The sequence below is a fragment of the Schistocerca cancellata genome, chromosome 2 (assembly GCF_023864275.1).
Source record: "Schistocerca cancellata isolate TAMUIC-IGC-003103 chromosome 2, iqSchCanc2.1, whole genome shotgun sequence".
Lineage (NCBI taxonomy): Eukaryota > Metazoa > Arthropoda > Insecta > Orthoptera > Acrididae > Schistocerca > Schistocerca cancellata.
The window spans coordinates 705,451,573-705,466,059 of NC_064627.1; the positions used below are offsets into that span (position 1 = coordinate 705,451,573).

Here is a 14,487-nt window from a genome sequence, read left to right on the forward strand (position 1 = left end):
AAATTCAAATCTTTCGAACACATGACGAAAATTAAAGGGTCACACAGGGACACACAGTTTCATTTATTACACTAAAAAAAACAAAAAAAAGCCTAGAAAGTTGTAAAATTAATCAAAGCTTTAAAAAAAAGTTAGCAGGTGCAGAGGCTGCCTGTACAATACAGTCAAAACAAATAATCAATCATGCACAACGTACAACAGGAGAGCACAGTACAGTCGTACAGATTGAAAAACAACCTGACTTGTAAAATAAAACATTAGCATCTCTCTCTCTCTCTCTCTCTCTCTCTCTCTCTCTCTCTCTCTCTCTCTCACACACACACACACACACACACACACACACACACACCCATGCATGCATGCACGCACGCGCGCACACGCACATACACACACACACACACACACACACACACACACACACACACACACGGCATGTAAGCAAGTAAATATAGGATTCCTTTGAAGTTGACACTTAAATGACTAATACAGCAAGACAGTTTCATTCTTGACAACATGAGTGTGACATTTTATACGTCATACTGATGTGTTGCCATACAAAAGAAATAGAAGAGAAATGAGTGATAGCAGTATGAACAATTTGTATTTTCCAACTATCACTATGTTGAACCATGTAAAGTTTTCATAATAATTACAAAACATATATCATTCACCATCACATTTTTAGTACTGACAACAAACCTCTAATTTACAAAGAAGGACAGTAACTTCAAGTACTATAACAATCATTTTATTATGTACAAAATCCTTACACTGCAGTAAGAATCAGAAAGAAAACTTCCACAACTGGGAAATCATAAAACTGTGCTCCTTTAAATTCTACAATGACAAACAAATAAAAACATCTAAAGTCTTTCAAACATTTGAGAATTGGGGGAAACAACACAATATATTTCTACATACATTTATTTTTGAAGTTGACAAATTTTTTTGCATTACACGTTTTTTTTTTTTTTTAAAAAAAAAAGGAAAAAAAGAAAGAAGAAACATGTATGATAATACATCATTGTCCGCAATATCAAACAGATGTACCATCAACGCAGCTTTTATTTTCTATTTAACAGATTACTTTTATCAATAATCTTTTGTCAATGGAAATGGACAAACACACAATTTTATACTGTTTCATCAGTATAAATCTTCTGCATAGATCAGCTGAAAAACTTGCTTTCACCTGAACTGAACTCCATCTTCACAAATGAATAGCAATATTACAGTGCCTCGACGTTCAGCACCCACTCAACAAATTAAGTGGACTAATAGTACGTACGATTCTGACCTTGGTAGGGATAATAATCAGTCCGCTGCTCTTGGTAAGAAGTCTGTCCATACTGATTATAATCATCCACCGCATACGTATTTTGAGGAGGTACACTATAGCTGGAATATTCCTGGCTAGGAGTTACAGGGGGTTGGTTATTGTAACTGTTGCTATATTCATTACCATAGTTACTCTGATACTGGACTGTGTTTGAGAAGTCTGTTCCTTGTGGTGTGCCATAAGATGCAGAATAATCTGTATGCTGATACTGAGAGTAATGCTGCTGTATAGGAGCCATGTTATTTGACGTGTTCTCTGCAGTATAATGGTGGGTAGACTGACTAGAGTCATATCGACCGCCATATGACCGTGTATTTACAGTATATATATTGCTTACATTTGCACTTGTGGAAGGTGATTGTAGATTGTCTTTTTTCATAGCTGATTTTATCACAGGAATATCTTTCCTTGGAGATTGTTCTGCATTATGTTTGTTTGGGTACTTGGAAGGAAGCTGTCCCATTAAATTAGCAATCATTGCTTTTGTCTCTCTAAGGAGATTGGCAGGGTCATCACTTTTATTTGTAACAGAACTAGATGAGTCACTGCGCTTTACAGATGCTCTTTCCTTCTCAAGTTCTTTTGCTTTTGCCTTTGCTTCTTCACTCTCTTTAACCTTCTTAGATGCTGCTGCATATATTTCCTCGTAAGTATACTCTTCATCAGAATCATCTACATCATTTTTGTTTTCTGTTTCTTTTTCATATGTAGGTTTCTTACTTTCTTTGTCCTCTACATTAGAATTTGAACTAAAAAGTCTCTGCGAAAATGGAGAAAGTCTTCCTCTCCTGCCAGCAATGATCTGAAATCTGTCTGGTGATGGTGTAGGTTTAGAAGCCATATTTAATGGGGATTTCTTCACTGGAGGCTCAATAACAACATATTTTCTTAGTTGTTCTACTCGAACTGGGTCACTTTCTTCTAGTTTGCGTAAGTATGTTATTAGACATTGCTGTTCATGAGCTGAAAGATCTTTAAAATTTTGAAGCAATGTTTGTAATTCTACTTCTGACAAGTAACTTATCTCTTTTCCTGTTCTGTTATCATGTCCACTGGGTTGCTGTTTTTTCTCGTCCACAGACATACCAGCACCCTGGGAAGAAATGTTACGTTGTTTGTCACCTCTAACAATACTATTTGTTACGGGCGAATTCCTTGGCTCATCATATGCAGTTTGCAATAATTGTAAACCACTTACATTATCTTTAGAGCTCCCACTTGCAGAAACAGTATAGGATGATGGTTTGGAGGTCACTACAGACAACAGCTGCTGTAATGCAGTAGCAGGTTCTTTGGAGGCGGTATTTATATTTGACATCATCATCACAGCAGGATTTTGGGGATTCATGAGATCACTCCCTCCACCCATCTGCTGCCGCTGTTGTTGTTGTTGTTGTTGTTGTTGTTGCTGCTGCTGCTGCTGCTGCTGCTGTTGCTGCATTGCAACAAATTGAGCAGTAGATACGACTGAGCCAGAACCTTTCGAAGCCTGTGTCATGCCTGTGAAAATATTTATTAATTGCTCTAACTCTTCCTGAGTGACATCTGTTTTACCTTGTGCCACAAGGGCTGCTGCAATCTGCTGTGCAATAGCCACCTTGTCCAGTGGGTTAACTTCTGGAACAGCCACAAGTTTTGTTTCTTCTGCCACAGGAACATTTTCCACAATTGGCTTCATAAAATCAACTGAAGGTTTCAGAACAGGTGAAACAGGTGCTGTTTTGATGATCTTATCATCAATTTTCTTCAAGGCATTTACTAACAGATCAAGACATGTCTGTGTCGCTGATAACATGTTTTTTTCAACTATACCTGCCATAAGCTGACCCTTGAGTTTCTCCTTAACAGTCTCAAATAAGACAATATTCTCAGGAACCGTTAAGAGGGAATCTGCTGAATGGGACTCAATTTTTTCTAGTGACAAAGCTTTTCCCATTAGATTATTAATCTTGGGGCCAAGGGAACCTAACTGCGATTCCATTGCTGTAAGAAGACGTAAAATTGGCACTATTTCCGCTTCATCTGAGCTCTTAATCACATCAGGTTTCCTGTTCTCCTCTCTCTTCTCAATTACAATTACTTCCTCAGTCACTTGTTTGGGTACTTTAGGTTTCTCTTTCACTTTTTTCTCAGGTATTTTAATTTTCATCTCTGGTTCCCTATCTTTAGATGTCTCCTTCATAGGAGAGTGACTGCTTCTGATATTTTTAGTTGTACTTACAGTGTGCTTTGATGATTTTGACTGGATCTTGTCATTTACAGTTACAACATTCTTTGGTGGGTCTGCACACACAACTGTTCCATCTTTATTAGCATGGAGTGGTGCTTTCTTTTTTATGCTGGTAACTGGAAGGGGCTCTTCTTTTGGAAGCCCTAATTTCTTTTTCAGTTGTTCCTTTTTATTTTTTACATCTTCCTTATGCAAAAATAACATTCTTTTGTTCCAGAATTCAATCCATTCAGGTTTAAAATTATGTTTGTTTGGATCTTTTCCTTCTGCCTGTAATTCTTTATATCTTATACTCCAAAATTTTTTCCATTCATCTGGATACATTGGGTGTTTTTCTGGATTTTGTTCATGAAATTTTAAAAGTTTGGCTGCCTCTCGTTCAATTTTATCAACTTCATGGCGGAATGTATCCCACTTACTTTTCTCATCAGCTATTGGGTCCTCTTTCGGTGATCTTTTACGGTTTGGTGATAACCGAGGAGTCTCCTTCTTATGATGGTGTGATCTGACAGGAGACTTCGAGTGCGATCTAATTCTCTGCCTAGGTCGTGACCGTGAACGAGACCGTGACCTCGAATGCGACCTAGATCGCCTGTATCGGTGCCTAGAAAACGGTACAGGAGATCCTCTACTTGTACGTCTATGGAAGGACCTTGAACTTTCTAGCCTGCCTTCTCTATAACTTGGTGCATGTGCAGGTCTTGAAACTGATGGAGAATAAGATCTTGACCGAGCTCTTGCTTTCTTTCTAGACCTTGATTTTGATTTTGATCGGGATCTTGATCTGGAAATAGATGTACTTGAAATTGAAGAGAGTGAACTCTTTGGTTTATTTTCTGCATCAACATCGTCTTCTGAAAACAAATTGAATTTAAAAATATATATATATATATATTTTTTATCAGTAAGTCTTTGATGAAACAAATAAGAAAATCAATAACATTCATTATTAAAAACAAAAACAAAACAATTTTAACAGGTTTCAAATAAGTAGCTAGTCAATGACAGACTAACCTCCAACTTCTAAACTTTTGCGTTGTTCTATCGACGATCTATCTGATCTTCTAGGTGTGGTGTCTTCTTCCTTTGAATGTCTTTTCAGGTTCTTGTTAGCACCAGCCACTGGGGTTTCTTTCTTCTCAAAGCTGCTCTCAATGTCTCGAGTTCTTAGATGTGCAGCAGCTATTTTCCCTTTGTTGAAAGTACTGCAAGAACATATAGATTAAAGTAACTTCCCCTTTCTAACAACTGTATTAGCACAATATATGCTGTACAAACAACATTAACTGTATGATTATTAAGAACAGGTAAAGTTTGTGTGTGCTCATGTGGTGGTTGTGTGGTTGGGAAAAAGGGGGTTGAGGTGGAGTAATACCATGAGGGCTCTGAACCAGTCTTTTGCTACGCTATAAGATAAACCGGGTTCATGAATCACTAAATTAAATATTTAATACCTCTGATGGAATATATTTTTAAGGACGCTGCGGATATTGTAGGGAGAGTGTGGAGGGGAAAAAAAAAGGGTGGGGGCATAGTCTTCTCTATATGGTTGTCAGGATTTAATTATCTGAGAGTCAATTTTATCGAACTAAAAGTCGTCTCTCACCAAATTCTAAATAAAATTAGTTACCATTCTAACTCTTCAGTTAACTGATTCTTTCATCATTGCTTGGTGGAAAAACTGTGTACTTGTAAAAGAAAAACACAAAAATGTGAATATTCTACAATATTAATTTAGTTAATTAACTTGTTCTTGGCTTACAAGGCTGTACCATCCAGTAAAATTGTCTGACAATTACCCTGTGATAAAAAATTATTAATTAAATAAATTAACACTGTAGAACATCCAAATTTTTGCTGTTTTTCATTTACAAACTGTTTCCATGGAATAATTTTCCATTTTAATGCAAATGTATGTATCAACCTGCCAAATGTTTCGTTGGCAAAACTGGCCAGCATGTTATTACACTGTCCTCCTGCCAATGGTATCTGCAAAATATTACGCAATCTAAAATGCAAGTTATGACTCCATACTTATAGCCCCATCTATAATACTTTCAACATATTTCTCAATACTTTTTCAACCAATTCAAAAACTGTGTGTAGCTCACTAGCAAGTACAGTAAATTTCTTTTGGAATATATAACAATAACATGAGGAAAGTGTTTTGGTACAGTCTCAAGTATCCAGCCACAAGAAAATCAAAGAAAAACTGAAAACATGAAAGATACTGCATACACTCTTGCTATTCACTGCACTTAATTCAAATCTAACATATCATTTTTCCATATACCCTCCATACCTATCTCACTGAACCTGAGACCACCCATCTTCTGTTGCCCTTTTCATACTCTTGTTATTTCCCCGGAAAGCTTTTGTTGCTCTTCATTGCTTTCCCCAATTTCAGCTAGCAAGTACATTTTTTCTGGATTACAGAAATGAGATATTTTAAATCTCATTGAATCTATTGCTTCCATTCTTTTTTAGGCACTTTTTCAGGTACTGATTTATTATTTTGTGTGTGTGTGTGTGTGTGTGTGTGTGTGTGTGTGTGTGTGTGTTGGGGCTTACGGGTGCTCAACGTCACGGTCATCAGTGCCCTGACACACATTAAAAGAAACAAATGTGGACAGACTTAGCAAAACTTAAGCACACGCGCAAAGAAAGCAGGAAAAGAAGGAAAATTCTGTATAATAAAGCAAAACATAAGGAAAACGAAAATGGAGCATCAAGAATGCCACAGGAAATTGTCATTGGCTGGCCACTTACATAAAATATGTGCGAGTTTGTCACCCAGTTAGCAAATGAAGACCCTCTCCCTAAAATCTTTGTAAAAACATTTGAAAAGTCCCAGAACTTTAAAACTTTAACCACATTCATTCGAGAGTTTCCTAAAAGAGATGGCAGATCTGCTGGCAAGTCAACCGCGGCCCGCTGGTCAGAAAATAAAACTCAATCCAATAAAATGTGGCGCACAGTGACCTGGATACCACAAGCACCACACACTGGAGCAGGTAGCCATGCGTCATAGGACTGTGGCCTACCCGAAGCCGAATGAGGAGAACCTTGTCCCGTCTACAGGGCTGTAAGGAAGTCCACCATAACACACGTGTTGTGGGCTTGACCAAACAGCTTATTGTCAGTCATTTCCAGCCACTCATCCTCCCATCAACGCATGACTCAAAGCTCAACAGCGAGGTGAGTGCGTGCAGGGGGATAGCACACTGAAACAATTGGGATCAAGACATGCCTACTTGGCTGCGAGATCTGCCCTTTCGTTCCCAGCAATGCCGACATGCCCTGGAACCGAGCAGAAAGCCACCACCTTCCCCAATCGTTATAGTTTAGACCTATATCTCTAACGTCGATCAGTTGTAGAATTTTGGAACACGTATTGTGTTCGAGTATAATGACTTTTCTGGAGACTAGAAATCTACTCTGTAGGAATCAGCATGGGTTTCGAAAAAGACGGTCATGTGAAACCCAGCTCGCGCTATTCGTCCATGAGACTCAGAGGGCCATAGATACGGGTTCACAGGTAGATGCCGTGTTTCTTGACTTCCGCAAGGCGTTCGATACAGTTCCCCACAGTCGTTTAATGAACGAAGTAAGAGCATATGGACTATCAGACCAATTGTGTGATTGGATTGAGGAGTTCCTAGATAACAGGACGCAGCATGTCATTCTCAATGGAGAGAAGTCTTCCGAAGTAAGAGTGATTTCAGCTGTGCCGCAGGGGAGTGTCATAGGACCGTTGCAATTCACAATATACATAAATGACCTGGTGGATGACATCGGAAGTTCACTGAGGCTTTTTGCAGATGATGCTGTGGTGTATCGAGAGGTTGTAACAATGGAAAATTGTACTGAAATGCAGGAGGATCTGCAGCGAATTGACGCATGGTGCAGGGAATGGCAACTGAATCTCTATGTAGACAAGTGTAATGTGCTGCGAATACACAGAAAGATAGATCCTTTATCATTTAGCTACAAAACAGCAGGTCAGCAACTGGAAGCAGTTAATACCATAAATTATCTGGGAGTACGCATTAGGAGTGATTTAAAATTGAATGATCATATAATGTTGATCGCCGGTAAAGCAGATGCCAGACTGAGATTCACTGGAAGAATCCTAAGGAAATGCAATCCGAAAACAAAGGAAGTAGGTTACAGTACGCTTGTTCGCCCACTACTTGAATACTGCTCAGCAGTGTGGGATCCATACGAGATAGGGTTGATAGAAGATATAGAGGAGATCCAACGGAGAGCAGCGCGCTTCGTTACAGGATCATTTAGTAATCATGAAAGCATTACGGAGATGATAGATAAACTCCAGTGGAAGACTGCAGGAGAGACGCTCAGTAGGTCGGTACGGGCTTTTGTTAAAGTTTCGAGAACATACCTTCACCGAAGAGTCAAGCAGTATATTGCTCCCTCCTACGTACATCTCACGAAGAGACCATGAGGATAAAATCAGAGAGATTAGAGCCCACACAGAGGCATACCGACAATCCTTCTTTCCACGAACAATACGAGACTGGAATAGAAGGGAGAACCGATAGAGGTAATCAAGAGAGGCATACCGACAATCCTTCTTTCCACGAACAATACGAGACTGGAATAGAAGGGAGAACCGATAGAGGTAATCAAGGTACCCTCCGCCACACACCGTCAGGTGGCTGCGGAGTATGGATGTAGATGTAGATGTAGATGTAGTTGGAGGAGGGCACCCTGGATGGTCTGGACTATTTTATCTGCTGGATGCAAACGTTGCAATGAGTGAAGGGCACTTAGTGAATTGGAACAGACAAGAAATTTAGGACAGCAAGAACATCTCGTCTGCTGCAGTGCCCGCAAGATCGCAGACAATTCTGCATAAAAGACAGTAAAAGTCTGAGGCAGTCGAACCTTGAGGACACGATCCGGAAAAACAACAGAGCAACCAATGGAATCCCCGTTTCGACCCATCTGTAAACAGCTATATAGTCACAGTGCTCAGCTAAAATGGCAGAAAATGTTGCATTAAAAACGGTGGCAGGAGTGCAATCTCTCTCGTACTGCACCAAATTTAAAATCACTCTGGGCCTCTCCAGTAACCAGGGTGGCAGGCAGTTAAAACCCTGAATTTGGGGTCATACGGACTCCACACCAAGGGACTCCAGCACATGTTGCACATGGGTCCCAAACGGCATCGTAGCCTGGGGACAGTGGGAAAAAATATGGTCCAGAAGCGGATGAGCAACAATATGGTGAGCAGGCGAGGTTGGAGCTGCCACCGGATGGTAAGCGGTGGTTCCCCGGCCTCAGCACAGAGGCTGGGTATGGGACTGGTCCGATAAGCACCAGTGGGCAGTTGAATCCCCGCATGGTGGACAGCGTTAAGGATCTGCAAATAAGACTGCCTCGCTGACGCATATACTGTGCACCCATAGTCCAGCCATGAACACACAAAGGCCTGATAAACTGGAGGAGATGCGCCCTGCCCGCTTCCCAAGACCTGTGGCTGAGGCACTTGAGGATGTTCAGTGCCTTCAGGGTTCTGGCTTTCAAGTCTCGTAGGTGTGGCAACCATAACAACCCGGAGTCAAAAATTAGGCCCAGAAACCGCACTGTGTCTCTAAAATGTAGGGTAGTGTCCCCCATATGCAAGGTAGGCAAATTAAAAAGACGACAAGAACGATTAAAATGAACACAAACACACTTATCGGCAGAAAACTGAAAACCCATCTTTGCAGTCCACTCCTCTAACTGCCGCACTGTTAGTTGCAACTGACGGCTCACTGTTGCAACACTGGAGGAGGAACAGAAAACAGTAAAGTCGTCCACAAATAAGGAGAACTCTACTGGACTCCTCACTGTAGATGTTATACTGTTGATGGCTATGGCAAAGAGGGTAACACTTAAAACACTCCTGCTCCAATCGATCAGACAGTGTGTTACCAACTCAGGTCCGAAAAAACCGCTGAGACAGGAAAGACCGAATGAAAATAAGGAGGTGGCCATGAAAGCCCCATTGATGCAGTTGTGCAAGAATACAGTGTCTCCAAGTAGTATCATATGCCTTACTGATATCAAAGAATATGCCGATACAATGATGCTGATGGAGGAAAGCCTGCTGAATAGCCACCTCTAAGAGGGTCAGGTTGTTGACGGAATCCACACTGAGAGCGGCTGAGGAGTTGCCAGACCAGACGACAGTTAACCATCGGTTCCAGGGTCTTTCCGACACAACTCGTCAAGGCGATACTCCGATAACTACTGGGACATGTGCGGTCTTTTCCTGGTTTGAGGAGAGGGATGAGAATTGCCTCCTAAAATAAAATAAAGACATGCCTTTGATAGCTCTAAACCGTATCTAATCTGTGACAATCAAGACTCCCAAGGTGAATCAGTCTTTTGTCGTCATTATTCCAAGATATGCCCAGTAGGTGACTGATCCATGTATACAATGTTCCTTTTACACCTTCATTTCTGTCAATAGCTCACAAACTATGAAATAGGTGAGGCAAATATCAATGATACTAACTGACTAACACATTGACAAACACTTTAAAATTTGAAATGTGTTCACTCAGCATCTGGTATGGATATGGTATGGAAAGTTCTGGCAGAATTTAAATAATTTAGGAAAAAAAAAAAAAAAACAACTCGCACATTGCCCTCACTGAATACACAATGCCTGTATTGCAGTTTGGCACATAGACTGAGATGAGGGTTTGTGGTGTTTGGAATGGGTAATGGGAGAAAGGAGGTGGGTAATGGGAGAGACGTTTGGGGAAAGATGGCTGACAGTTGGGAGAGAGGCCACAGGTATGTGATATAGGAATACAAGAAAGAGGAGCTGCAGGTGCACTGGATAGAAACACTAGCCCCCTGAGTGTAAAAATAATTTTGAACTGCTAAAAAGATTTATTAAAGAAATATATAAAGTACAAATAACAGTATTCCCCGATACAAGTGCAGGTCTATTTATTCACAGTAACAACGATCAATTATAATGGAAACAACTCATCGTTAAGATGCAGCATGACGACTAGGCACAAAAATACAGACTTTTTATTGTGTTGTTAAACTTATTTGATAAATGGTATGCAATATCGTATCAACAATGGGAGGGAAGAAATGTTTTGTTACCTCTTTTCCTATAATTTGAGCAATAAAATCTTGACCATGCTACAAGGATCCACATACGTTTCCATTACTGCAAAGCTGATTATACTGCATTATTTCAAACACAAAACTACAGTGGATAGTGACACATGCAGTGTGTGTGTGTGTGTGTGTGTGTGTGTGTGTGTGTGTGTGTGTGAGGGGCTTGGGTGGTGAGGGTTGGAGGGGAGGGGGGGATGGGACGAAAGAGTTGGGTTGGGTGATGATAAGGAGGCATCAGAGGCAAAGCGATTATGCACAGATGTGTAACAAATTGCTTGTGACCTAACAGAAGAAATTACCCTAACATTAAAAAGTGTATTAGAGAAATTATGGGAAATCAACACTAATTTGGTTCAAATGGATGTAGGTTCCAGTAGTTATGCAGAGATGAAATGGCTTGAATTATTGTGGTGAGCTGTATCAAGCCAGTCTTCTGACTGAAGATATGACGCTGACGACGACGGCAATGGCAGCGACAACGATAATGTGGAAATCTATATCACAGTGGCTGCATTTGGATTTTGCTCCTGCTCCTACAAATGTAAGTCCGGTTACACCTCACTTTGCAGATAACCTAAGAAGGGCCAGAGACAGACGGAAAGACAAAGATCTGACAGCATAGACTGGACATGGAGAAATGTGTCAAACATGTAACTGTTTCCTTAATTTGGAAAAAATGTGCTTTAATGCAGCACACTGTAGGAAAAGTAATATAAAGGTCACAAAGTAATCACAAATTCACAGAAGCATTGTAAATTTTTTTTCATTTCATTCACCACAATTTTGTGTGTGTGTGTGTGTGTGTGTGTGTGTGTGTGTGTGTGTGTGTATAACGATAATGAAACACCATGTAAGAATGAAGAAAAGAATACAATTTAATGTACACAAATAACTTCTTCACTACTGGTTGCCACAAACCAAGAATTTAAAAAAAAAGTATGTATATAACAAATACTCACATCAATCCACCATCTTTTGATTTGTCATCCCATGGCACATGGAGATCTGGAACCAATACATTAATTTAAATACATCTAAAAATCTACTTACTAATATGACATACATAAATTACAATTTCTTCTCCAAGCCATTTATAAAACGTTTAATACATCACTGTTCTACATATATATATTAGACTTTTCTCCAAACATAATTGTTATGACCCATGATAATAACTTCAGTTTTCAATTCCAATTAATGAGCACAAGTCTCGATGTGTGTGAGTGCGTGTGTGTGCAAGCACATCAAAGCACATGCACGCATGTGCACACGTATACGCGCGCGCACACACACACAATCTGCATTAAAAGACAAGAAACTCCACTCTGGAAACAATACTCATACATGGATATTCAATATACATAATCCAATAGGCTAAATTTCTGTAAAATAATTTCAAACCATGATGTATAATACCACTTGATGTACATACCATGCATAACTCTTTCGCAAATTCTTCATAATTGTTGAAGTTCTTTTTGAGCAGGGCATCAGTGCTTCTTTCTCCCATCTTTGTTGTTAACCATTAATCACTTCTTTGGATTCGATGATGTGGAATTGCTGGCCTTTGCGAGAGAATTTCAAATGTATGTAAACACACAGCTGGTTTTACACTATGTCCGGACTATTGTCAAATTGTCCCCAAATCAAATTCTGGATGGGATCATACATTAAAATGGCAATACTGGATGAGCAATCATGAAATATCACAAAAGCTCATCTAAGATTGTCGCATAATGTATTCCCCTTGCACAGTTTAATTCCTTTTGCGTACTGAACAGATACTTGTAGCAAAAGCTGAGCCTCAACACGATAGTTCCATTAATGAAAGGTAGTTTCCCAAAAAACACTTTTGTTTTGAATTACACCTCTTAGTTGGCCTCCATTGTTCTCCAAAGGCGCAAACTGTTGAACTGTCACCCGTTTGCTGAAATAGTATTGGCAGCCTAATTTGGAACACAATTTAGGAGAATCGCTATAATAATAATTTTTTTTGTTTTACATTTTAGCACTTAAACATCAGACGCAGTAACGCTTTGTGGACATAATGTTTGCTATGTACGTTATCTTGGAGTCAGAATCATAAATTTACAGGAAATGGAAGAGAATACGAGACTTGTATATATACACAGTCTTCTGTGACCAGTGTCAATCTCATTCAAATTCTCCCGGATGTACTGCTGTGTCATTTTATAAAATGCATTTTAGCATTTTAAGTATTTTATGACACAGCTGTAAACTGAGAAGGATTTCAATTAGATGTGACAATTACCTGATTTGAATCATCTCATTTGATGTACTAAATCATCTTCAGTGGAGAAGTCAAGATTTCCGTATTTCATAAAACATGAAATAAGTTCTTTATAGCAAAGGAATTGCTGAAAGATCACATTTCAAAATTTTCTAATTTCCTTCCATAAAATGTGTAAAAGTCTTTCAAATATCTTCTTGGCTAAGAATCTAAAATCTATAAACCCAACATCCCTTCACATAAATATTTAGAACAGCTGAAGAGATTATACATCGAAGTCTCATTAATACAATATTACTAAGAAAGTCAAACAAAAGAATCTGATGTCTCAGCTGCCATTTTGACCTTAAAACGAAATTAAACTTTGAAATAATGGCATATCATAACAATGGTGCTGATGTTTGTACTAGATAAAACTATTATTCCATATGAAATTATTCTTTCCACCATTACTTTTTTCACTACATGACCATTTTTGGGAGAACCAATCCTGTATTCAAATGCATACATATGCTCAACAATACTAAAAATGCAACACATTTGTTTCATGAACAAACTAACTGATAAACTTACAGCGTAGAACAAAACCACAAGCTATTGGAGTATTGTAAGAGATATCTGCTGATACTTCTTGTAGTATCCATCAATAGCACAGTCTTTCTGGCAGCACATGTGCATTCCTTCATTGTACGTTGAGCAGTATAGCCTTTTACGTAAATGCACGTGACTATAAATAAAAAGTGCAAGGCCATCCACACAAACACACCAAAGTTACCACATTCTGAACGTTTACTGCTAATGCTGATTTGTAATGAGGATTCTGCATTGCCTTATGAGCTATGTTTGCATCTACTTAAGAATGGGATTGGATAATCCAAAAGCTGTTGTGCCATGAGAAAGCAGCTGTGGAAGAAATAAATTTAATTTCCAGTCATAAATAATGGATCAATTCTAGATCAGATCCTGACAGTAATGTATACCACAAAATTTGAGAAACTAACAAGAAGTAATAAAACTTTAGGGATCAGTTTGGCTATCCTGAATTTGGATCAAGATGATGCTATTCAATCAACTGCTGACTGATACCAGCTCCAGCTATTAAGCACACCTTTGCAAGCTTGTACATCACCCGAGTGTAAATTTAATATCTCCGTGAACAATTCCAAAGCATATGTTATTTCTTTATTGTGCAACACTCACACTTTTACACAAATTTACATTTCACAGCATAGCACAAAAAAAATTCAATTAAATTTGAAATACGAAAGTGAAGCAATCAGAGTACTTTACATCACAAAAACAACTGAATAAATATTTGGCTGGATTCCAAATGTTAAAGTAAACCAAGAAAAACTCGTATTCAAGGACTGCTGGAAATTTAAACGTAACCCCAACTCCACATTGAAACTTTTGTATGACAACCAACCAACAATGTCTCTTGCTTCAACAAATGCTACTCAAAAAGTCAACTGTCGTTGGCCATAGAAACAGAATGGAAACTAATAAATAAATATC

General features: G+C 39.0%; 1 protein-coding gene across 4 annotated transcripts in view; it reads right to left on the minus strand.

Moving 5' to 3' along the window:
- Nucleotides 1-726: 726 nt before the first annotated feature.
- LOC126162496 (uncharacterized protein CG7065-like) overlaps nt 727-14,487 on the minus strand; it is a 73,663-nt gene continuing 59,902 nt past the window's right edge. For all 4 annotated transcript variants that reach the window (XM_049919044.1, XM_049919041.1, XM_049919045.1 and 1 more), the window contains 3 exons: nt 11,681-11,726; nt 4,584-4,774; nt 727-4,423 (listed from right to left, as the gene is read on the minus strand). In XM_049919044.1, coding sequence (XP_049775001.1) covers nt 1,275-4,423; nt 4,584-4,774; nt 11,681-11,726 — 3,386 coding nt within the window. In that variant the 3' untranslated portion in view covers nt 727-1,274. The remainder of the gene's footprint in view (nt 4,424-4,583; nt 4,775-11,680; nt 11,727-14,487) is intronic.